The sequence below is a fragment of the Pinus tabuliformis genome, chromosome 6, assembly GCF_031772625.1.
Source record: "Pinus tabuliformis cultivar Carrire ecotype Pingquan chromosome 6, CPIR1, whole genome shotgun sequence".
NCBI classification, from domain to species: Eukaryota; Viridiplantae; Streptophyta; class Pinopsida; order Pinales; family Pinaceae; genus Pinus; species Pinus tabuliformis.
The window spans coordinates 1,485,415,836-1,485,426,483 of NC_142292.1; the positions used below are offsets into that span (position 1 = coordinate 1,485,415,836).

At 31.9% G+C, this 10,648-nt stretch overlaps 1 protein-coding gene and 1 long non-coding RNA gene across 2 annotated transcripts; both read right to left on the minus strand.

Annotated features, from left to right (window-relative positions):
* Positions 1–4,436: 4,436 nt before the first annotated feature.
* Positions 4,437–5,768, minus strand: LOC149264247 (protein kinase STUNTED-like). Its single transcript, XM_089397670.1, has 3 exons — positions 5,652–5,768; positions 5,387–5,536; positions 4,437–4,715 (listed from the first exon to the last, which is right to left on the minus strand). Exons 1-3 carry the CDS (start codon positions 5,766–5,768, stop codon positions 4,437–4,439), a joined length of 546 nt encoding a protein of 181 aa, XP_089253796.1.
* A 1,392-nt stretch (positions 5,769–7,160) lies between these two features.
* Positions 7,161–9,194, minus strand: LOC149264248 (uncharacterized). The gene is made up of 2 exons (XR_016253040.1): positions 8,419–9,194; positions 7,161–7,255 (listed from the first exon to the last, which is right to left on the minus strand). It is a non-coding gene; the product is annotated as an uncharacterized LOC149264248 (long non-coding RNA).
* Between the last annotated feature and the right edge of the window lie 1,454 nt (positions 9,195–10,648).

Sequence of the window (10,648 nt, forward strand, 5' to 3'; positions counted from 1 at the left end):
TGTATTTGGAATATAAAGATTAAATTTATTTAACCATATTCATTTTTATTGTCAAATTAATTAATAATTTAGTGCAAATTATGTATAGTCACTATTTACGTAATTTCAAAGATTTCACATATGTTAAATTATTTCTATAAAATTTTCAAATAACTTGTTTAAACCCATTATTTTGAAGAGGAATAATTGATCTTAACATTTAATATGATGAACTAAACTTAAAGAAAATATTATAAATAATAAAATATTATTATAAATTTTTATTATTTACTGTTTATCAATATTAATATATAATAATTCAATTTTATTTTATATAAATTATTTTGAGAAAGCTTTAAGATGTTGGAACAAACTTCTTGCTGTATTAAGAATTAGAATTCTAATGAAAGATTACATTAATTATGTTTTTTTATATTAAAAAATTTAGATTTAAAAAATATTTTATATTATTAAATATCTATATTTAATTTCTATTTACATAATAATGTGATTTTTATATTAATTTTTAATACAAAATTAATTTAAAGTGTAAAATATTCCTTTTCAAAAATATAATATTTTAATTCCAGAAAATACATATAAAACAAACTCATTGAGCGCAAAAATTTAAATTCTATGCCCATTGTATTGTAATGCATTAAAAGAACTATAATTGCAAATTTTAGAATTATTTTGAAATTTAATGGATGAAAATTAGATAAAATAGTTAACTTAACTTACCATTAACTTTTCTTTTGATTTCAAAATATTTACAATCTAATTAAATTTAGCTACACCTACAGTTCTGTGTGTTTTTAAAAAATATTGAAAATATTTCAGATTTAATAATCTAATTAAATTCAATTAAACTCATAATTTTACATGTTAAATATTTTATAATTCTACTGGCTAAATATTTCAAAATTTTATAATCTAATTAAATTTAATTAAACTCATAATTTTACATGAATAAAATCTTATTATTATTATTATAAAATCAAAACCTAGGCATGCATTCTTAATCTGACAAACAGTTAGAATCATTGGTAAATCTAACTTCAAAAATATCGTTCATAGACACAACGTTTTAGTTTGGCAATGGCAGTTCATTTTCCTTAACATTTTAAGTTTATTTGAAGAAGTTTTGAAAACAAACTAAATCTGGCAACAATTATGTACCTCTCAGTTCATTTTGCTTATTTTGTTTGGCTACTCTCGAACTTGAGATGTTTTTTGCTTTTCTTTAAAACACATTACAGACCAAACTTCAGAATCTGGCTTCCTAGTGCAACAAAAAATCTAGAAAAACAGATTTTCAAACTCTGTAAAGTTTTACTCAGCTCAATTTTTTTTTATACCAGTGCTCTCTATATATATAAAAGACCGTTCTAGCATTATTAAACACGTTTATATAAAAAATAAAAATATATAATTTGAAAAATGAATATGGATATTAAAAGATTATTTTTTTCACTTTGAATATCATGGATAAAACTTTTTGGTGACTTTCAAAATAAAAACAATCAAGAAAACAGTTTGTCCAGACTCATACATATGACACAATCCTCAAGTAGGCTAAAGTTGGAATTTATTGTGGGAAATTGAAGCAATAAGGCAGAGAATCCAAGGTCTGGGGATCCAGCAATGAGCTTGGGATAGCTGCAGAAATAGAAGATGAAGAAAAAGTGGTTGTGGCAGAAATAGGAAGAGGAGGCAAAGTGAAATGTTGGGATGCAGTAGGTTTAGGTTGGGGAGTTGCTGAGTTGCTGATGAGACCCTTTGATGGATATGAAGTAAGCATTCTCAAATTATAATTTTGGGACTGAAAGCTTGATGGATATGAAGTACCCACTTCCAAATCCTGGGACTGAAAGTTTGGGATTCAAGCCCCCTTGTCTGACAACTATAGGTGATGGTGACGAGCCCCCTTGTCTGACAACTATAGGTGATGGTGACGAGCCCCCTTGTGCGATAGGTGATGGTGATGAGCCCGCTTGTCTGACAACCATAGGTGATGGTGACTGTGGTGATATGCCTGGTCAGAGAGAAAAATGATAGTCTCCCAGCGTTCTGACACCACCTGAACCTCCAACACCTATGTTTGCATCATAATGAAGAGGCTAAGACTCATGATGAGGTTGAAGTTCTTGGTTCCTTTCAATGGCCATATTCATCGGTACCATATTTGATAGGTTCCACCCTTGAGAGAGGTACGGCATATTCATGGTGTTTGCATTCACCCCTGTTAAGGATCCATACAAATTTCTTTGTGTGTGCCATGGAGTCAACTCCAATTGAGAAGGAGTGTGATTATAGAGGCATTCCTGGGCCTGACTTCCTCTAAACTGAGATTGAATTAACTGAGGAGCTCTAGTAAATTGTGGTTGAACTTGAGATGAAGATCCTTGGGAATCCTAACTTCCTCTAAACTGAGATTGAATTAACTGAGGAGCTCTAGTAAATTGTGGTTGAATTTGAGATGAAGATCCTTGGGAATCAATGTCATATTTGTGCTCATTTAAAAAAAAACATTTTTTTTCTATCAAATTAAATATTTATTGACTTGGAAACAAATATTACACAATTCTATTTGGGAAATCTTCAACAACAACAATTTATTGACTTGAAGACAAATATTGAACAATTCTATTTTAGAAATCTTCAACAACAATAATTTATTGACTTGTCATCTAAACCTGAAATCAACAATGTAAAATATTTACAAACTTGAAATCAACTATGCAAAATATTTACAAGGAATTCCAAAGGGTTGATGGCTTACAACCTCTTTGGAAATGTATTTCCTCTTGAAAGTACAATAGGATTGCTAGCCTTCTCTTTCTGCATGTTTCTTGTGAATCCACATACATTAATTTTTTATTTTATGAAAACAACTATATTCTACATATTTAAAATTCCATTATCAACCAGCCATTTTGGAAATATATTGGAGTTCAAAAAAAATCTTGACTAAAATATTTTAAGAAAATCACATTTAATTATAAATTATTAAGATTTAAATTTTAAAAATATTGTTATATAATAATTTAAATTCACTTAAAAATAAATTTAAATTACTTAAATAAAAATTAAAATAAATTTTAAAATCATAATTTAAATTAATGTTAAAATCACAATTTTAATTAATTTATATAAATTATTCGGAATCCAAATATAAATTTAAATTACTTAAATAAAAAATAAAATAAATTTTAAAATCATAATTCAAATTAATTTTAAAATCACAATTTTAATTAATTTATATAAATTATTCAGAATCCAAATACAAGATTTCATGAGTTAGATTATTCATTCCTATAAACTTTTAAGTTAGTTTTGAATAATTAAAATAAAATTATAATTAATTACCATTTAAAAAAAATTGATATGTTATTAAAAAATCACAAATCATAATAATTTATTTACTTAATTTTGAATAATAATGTAAAAATATTTTTTTATTTTTATTTTTTTAAATGTAAAATTAATCTTCAACGTCTACTCTATTTCTTTTGTAAAAGTGAACAAAACATCACATCAAAATGCACTATTTTATTTGAGTATTTAAATTCCAAAAAAATCCACATAATATAATTTTTTTATTTAAATATTTAAATTTTAATAATATACATGTAATACAAATTCATTGATCACGAAAATTTGAATTCTATATTGTAATGCGATAAAAAGTTATAATGGTAAGTTGTGAGAATATTTTAATATTTAATTAACAATAATCAGTTTACATAGTTGATTTACAATTAACTTTGGTTTTATCAACTAGCAATTGTCCCAAAAGATACAAAGAGAGGCCGATAGGATTATTAAATTAGAATTGTTGAATTTCTCTAGAAGAGATATTGGTTCAAGCCTACAAGGAGCAAAGAGATTTGATGTTTGGAGTTCTATGCTTTTTGGACACCATATTTCTTTAAATACAACTTAATTTTTTAGAAAAGTTCAAGCCCAATGCAATTCTGCCATGCAGACATACACTTAAATCGCTACTGGGTTTATGATATTGACAAATTCAAAGTAAACTGGTATGCAAGAGAATGTACCAAGCTAAACCACAAGTTACACATCTTCAGACCTGAAAAAGTACATAACAATGGTTTGGCAAATCAATAGTGATATCATAATTGCTTTTCCTTCCACACACATACAATTGCTCCAAAGGCAAGGACAAGAAAATTTTCAGCTCTAGTGAGCACCAGTGGGTTACTAAAACGAGTGACCACTAATGGCTTTCACATTTATACAAGGAATTGGCAAGGGATTTTACATGGACTCCACTCAACTTCAGACACAGCTTCAGCCAATATGCAGAGTGATTGAAATTGAACGCAGCTAAGTAGTGACATTGGCTCATTGTAATACACCAAGTATAAAATATTGAAGCTTTTACAGAAGCAAGGAGTAAGAAAAATTATGAAGCTCAGAGAAGTATATTTAAATCAATCAAAGCTTGTTGAACAGCTATAACGTCCATAGAAATAATCTTCCAAGGTTCTGCTCTCATGTACAAGATCTACACTTTGATCTGGACCACTGTTTGATACCAAATCATCATCAACTCCAAGCATTGCAAGTGATAGATGAGTTTGGATGTCACAACTCCCAGAGTTTGCTCCAGATTCATCCTCAATCAATTCATCTAATTCCATGTACATTGTCAATTGCCTCTTGGTCCAATAAGGTAGGACATCTCCTTCTCCTCGTAGTAATTTCAAAATCTGCAATAATAAGTTACAGACAAACAATGAGGAAGAATAAGTTCACGTTCTTACATTAACTTTTATCCATTGTTTGAAATTTGACAAAGCCATTTTAATGCAAAGGTAAGCCACTTTATTTGGGGAAACCAAAGCTTTCAATTCAGATCTTGCAATCCAGATTTCAGCTAGGATAGTGATTCTCAAGAAAGATATTTACTCTCTTGATATTGGAGCGAAAGCAGATATGCTGGCTCTTCTTGCCTATTCAGGGAGGGGTAATTTGCATACTAAAGCTTTGGTTTGAGATATGATGTAATCTGTTTTGCTAATATTCAAAGAATCTTATATTTCATTAATGGAAAAAGAGATTATTGGCAATTGAGGCTTTGAATATTTTACCATAATCCACCATCAGCATTCAGGGCTAACCTGTTTAAGCGTGATGATTTTACAAATTGAACTATTGAACAAATGTTTAGATTACAACCCTAAACACTAGATCTAAACACCCTTAACTCTATGTCAAAAGGATATCAACTCGATATTTCATGTGCCATTCTTCGTTATGGGCAAAAACAATTATAGCACTAACTCCTCACAGGAAAGGAAACGTCTTCAAGCAACTAAATTTGACATAAGATCATAAACTGAAACATATATACGCAACTAAAGAGAATAAGAGTAATTACTATGTTCATTCGAGGTCGAAACTGAGTTGCCTGTCTCAGAAAACATGCTGCACCAATGACCATTCTCTTCATCTTGCTCATGTCATAAGCATCTTCGAAAAGTGGATCTCCAAGTTCTTTTACAGAGCCAGCTGCCAGTAATGGCCTTGCCTAAATTTTGAAATTTACAAGAGATTAAGATTATGAACCAAGACAAAGAAACCAAAAGAATCCAAAATTATCAAACACAAAACAAGCAAGGACACTAGAGCCCTACCCACATAACCAGGCTTTCTTGGCCTTTAGGATTCTTGTCATTGATTGGTTTTCTTCCAGTTATTAGCTCTAGAAGAACTACTCCAAAGGAATACATGTCCGTCTTCTCATTAACCTTGCCATACATGAAATATTCTGGAGAGAGATACCTGAAATATGATAGCAGCTAGTTTTATGAAGTCTTGATTATAAATGACATTTATTTTCCTAAGGAAAGAGCTGGTGTAAAGAAAGAAATGGATATTTACCCAAATGTACCTACAACATCACTACATGTGATATATGCAAATGTTGTTGAAGCCCATTTGGCCAGCCCAAAATCTGACAACTATTCACAGAATATCTTTAGTTAACGATCCATCGAAAGATGACTTGCTAGTTAATGATCAAGCAAATCTTATTATAACATCTCCAACCAAAAAATACAAACAATTCAATAGAATCTTGAGAACTTGTTTCTCTCACAAAGATCATAATACATGAGGTTCAAAGTCTTTAGAAAGAAAAATATTAAATGATTTCACATCTCTATGGATGATAGGATGAGAACAACCTTCGTGCAGATAAGTCAAAGCTTTAGCAATTCCAATGGCCACTTTCAGCCTATCTTTCCAATGAGCCTGTGGATTGTCCTTTCCTCCTGTAACCCAACTTTTTCTGAGAACTAGGAACAACACTTAACACTAAAAAGTAATAAAAATCTCCAAGGACGTAATATGATAAATGCATGAAAATTGGCATACTACATACCATAAAGAGTTTCTTCTAGACTTCCTCTCAGTAACAAGTTGTAGACCAAAAAGTACTCCTTCTCTTCAACACAGTAACCAATTAATGAAACAATTTCTTCGTTATGGGCAAAAAAAATTCTAGCACTACTCCTCACAGGAAAGGAAATGTCTTCAAGAAACTAAATTTGACATAAGATCAGAAACTGAAACATATATATGCAACTAAAGAGAATAAGAGTAATTACTATGTTCATTCGAGGTCAAAACTGAGCTGCCTGTCTCAGACAACATGTTGCACCATTGACCATTCTCTTCATCTCGCTCATAATGTACATACAAACCGCTGGGTAGTTAAAAAGAGGAATCTAATTGTAGCGGAACTTAGGGCGAACAACAATCACGCCTACTATAGCTTCACTAAATTTGTACCTGCACGGTCCAATAGATATGCTAAGCAAACTATCAAAAAAAAAATTAAAGACATTCTTATCCACCCAAAACTTCCAAAGTCATAGACTGCTGAGAAGATATGATAACTAGCTAGAAGACATTCTTATCCACCAAAACTTCCAAAGTCATAGACTGCTAAGAAGATATGATAACTGGCTAGATTCGATGTAAGGAAATGTGCATGGTGGATATCTAATTTTCCCTATTCATTCTAGAAGTTTAATCAAAATGAAATCAGGCACAGTTCAATAAGAGTCTAAGATAATACGATCAATGCAAATACAGCTGAACCACATGCAGTTAATTTCAATGAAAGCACTAATACAAGATAATTCATGCTAAAAGTCTGAGATGAATATATACCCCTTATCAATAAGAAAGTTTTTAATTGCAATAGGAAGAGCAACACCACCACGACTGTGGACTCCAACTCCTGCAACAGAAAAAAATACAAAGAGATGAACAACTCCTGCAACAACAAAAAATACAAAGAGATGAACTTACATATAAGGATGATAAACATTTAACAAATATAACACAAAACAACAAGCATATATATACTATATGAAACTATATTTTGCTGTGAGAGGAATCTGCTATCCATAATGAGATGATGCCCATCACTAGATTAGATGGAGTCACATCATACTGGACAACAGACAACAAAAAATCACAGTTTCATGGATATAATTGTTTTTCCCTTGCATATTTCCAATATAACGACTTGTCCAATCGCTCTATCTTTTCCCTTGTGGCAATATCTTGCAAATAGAGCAGAAACCAGTAAAACATATACTGTTTGAAACTGTATTTTTGCTGAAATAGGAATCTGCTTTCCATAATCAGATGATGCCCATCACTAGATTAGACTCAGTCACATCATGTTTGACAACCGACAGAACAAGAAATCACATTTTCATGGATATAATTGTTTTTCTCTTGCATATTTCCAATATAAGCACTTATCCAATTGTTTTATATTTTCCCTTGTGGCAATATCTAGCGAATAGAGCAGAAAACAGCAAAACATATACCATTTGAAACTGTATTTTTGCTGAGATAGGAATCTTCTATCCATAATCAGATGATGGCCATCACTAGATTGGACTAACATCATATCGGATAACAGACAGAACAAGAAATCACATTTTCATTGATTCAATTGTTCTTCCCTTGCATATTTTAATATAAGGACTTATCTAATTGCTCTATATTTTCCTTGTGACAAAATCTTGCAAATATAGCAGATTGTGACAAAATCTTGCAAATATAGCATAAAACAGCAAAACAGAGTGTTTGAAACTGTATATTTGCTGAGATAGGAATCTGATATCCATAATCAGATGATGCCCATCACTAGATTATAGTCAGTCACGTCATATGATGCTCATCACTAGATTATAGTTAGTCACATCAAAATTTGACAACAGACAAAACAAGAAATCACAGTTTCATTGATATAATTGTTTTTCCCTTGCATATTTCCAATATAAGGACTTGTCCAATTGCTCTATATTTTCCCTTGTGACAGTATCTTGCAAATTTTTAGAACAACCAACAATTGATTTCAGATGAAACAGTGAAGTAACTTCTTACCTGTTATGACTTGAAGTTCAGATGGCCTCCAAGTTCGCAAGGATAATAATCCCAAAGATTGTTGCTCTGTATTGAAATTGCTTCGCTGGTTTGTTCCTGGACCAGATGGGGCAGAAGTATTGTATTCAATCATTTCCAATCGCAATTCCAAGGCCTGCACCGCTTCTGCTGCATGAAGCCCATACAGGTGTATTTTTGCATGGACAAACCTAGCATTTAGCACAATTGCATTGGGCAGATTGAACTCGGAAACATTTTGGACAATATCGCAGAGGGCGATGGTGCAGAAGGAGATACCGACAATGATTTTTATTCAAGGTGACTGGAATGAATTCACTTCATCTCACTTATCAAAATGGAAATGGCATGGGATTTTCTCTATATATTCAAAGTGAGTTACGAAATAAAAGCCTTTCTCCTCCCGAGTTTTATTTCAAAAAAACAAAAAATACATTTTTGTTTCTGATTGAAATGAAAATCTAGAAGAGGAAATGGTTTGCATGTCAAAGATAAAGATGCTCTTTGAGGTTTGGCCACTTAAACTACTCTGTTAACCTATTTGGTTTTACAAAACAAAAAAAATAAAAATAAAAAATCCCATGATAGTTATGCATGCCTCCGTTCTGTTGCTTTAATCTTATTTTATCTCTGATCTAAGGGATTTTTTTAATGACTAAGGGATTATGTTTGGCCACCACCATATATTTTCTTCTTTAAATACTGAAAATTATGATGTTTATCCCCCTCCTCCCCACCACTAATCTCTAATACCTCAATTATTCCCACTCATAAAACACACTATAGAAAAATGAAGATTACTCAAAGAAACTGTTCTGCTCTTACAGAAGAAGATTAGATCAGCACACTATTTAGTGCTAATGCTCTCGCAGCTTTGCCTTTTGCTTTGCCTACAAATAATCGTCAGCATAAACATGTGCTGATTAAAATACTATCATGGCCTCAAGAGTAACTACATCATCAAAATAAACATCAAACTGAAGATGATCTTGTATATAATATGACTCACTGAAGCAATTTTTTTAAGGCCTGAACATGTTCTCCTCCTGTGTAGCTGAGTCACTTCCTCATGTCCCAAATGCCACTAGTTCTAGGAACAAGTTCACTGTAGTGACCTAAGACGGGGTGATGATCGCACTACAATAGTTTTAGATGCCTGCTTCTGTTTTTCAAAGCTATCCCGTGCTTGTGCTTTCAGGTTGTTATCAGCAATAACGCTATCTTTTCTTGAATCTTCACCTGCAAAGGGAACGTTCTTAACTTCTGTACTTTCATAATGATGGTTCCAAGGGAAGATAGATAACTTATTGGGGTGACAAACATATCAGTTTCTAAATTACCTTTTTGGGAGTGGATCATTTTCGTGTCAGGGGACTGACATTTTGTTTTATATCCTCCATTAGATTTTTCCAGATGGATTGGACTTCTACTTTTCTTTGTCAACTTTGCTTTTGATGTGGCCGCTTTCGAAGTCCTTTTACTGCGTAAGCTTCCATCAAGTGTTTCTAATGAAGTACGGGCATCATTTGCTATAGATGAGGATTCCACATGGTTAGGACCCATGATCTTTGGCCTTTTTATTCTTTTTCCATCCAATGATATGTTATCTGAAGCAAGTTTTTCATTGTTAGAGCCATGATCTTTTAGGCCCTCTACAGTTGGTTCAGTAATATTTTCGCAATCATCATTCAATAAATGCTTATTCTTGTTTGGCCCTATCGATGCTACCTTGGAATGATTTTTAGTACCATTAAAGCCATTCTCTTCTGGCCCTTCCTTGGCTTCTTTGAGATGATGCTCATTGGTAGTATCATTTAACAAATTTTTCACCTGCAGAGGATTTGTTAACACAACAGTACATTCGGGTTCCTCTGCTGTAGTTTGAGGTTGCTTTTTTCCCTGTTACACAGCAAAAGTACAATTAAATAAAGTTAGCCATCCCAAAACCGATAATAAAGTCACCTGAGTAAGTGGAACCTCACACTAAAACATTTTTTGTATGAATAGCAAAATAGACACCCTAAAAACTAAACATTACAATTATACTTCATAATGATAAGAAAACCCAAAATCACCACGAATCCCTTCAGTGTTCTGCTATTTATCCGTATTTTCAGCATTTACACCAGTCATAGACAACTTTGAGTGGTCAAAGGAAAAGTTGATGGACACTGGATGCAAGGGGGACATCTGAAGCCATTCTTGGACACAG

Excerpts from the sequence above, each read along its gene's own strand:
- LOC149264247 (XM_089397670.1), bottom strand. The coding sequence starts at position 5,768 with ATGTATGGCAAGGTTAATGAGAAGACGGACATGTATTCCTTTGGAGTA. Across the intron at positions 5,537-5,651 it reads CTAAAGGCCAAGAAAGCCTG|GCAAGGCCATTACTGGCAGC; the intron begins GTTATGTGGGTA and ends TTCAAAATTTAG. Across the intron at positions 4,716-5,386 it reads TTCGACCTCGAATGAACATA|ATTTTGAAATTACTACGAGG; the intron begins GTAATTACTCTT and ends TTATTATTGCAG.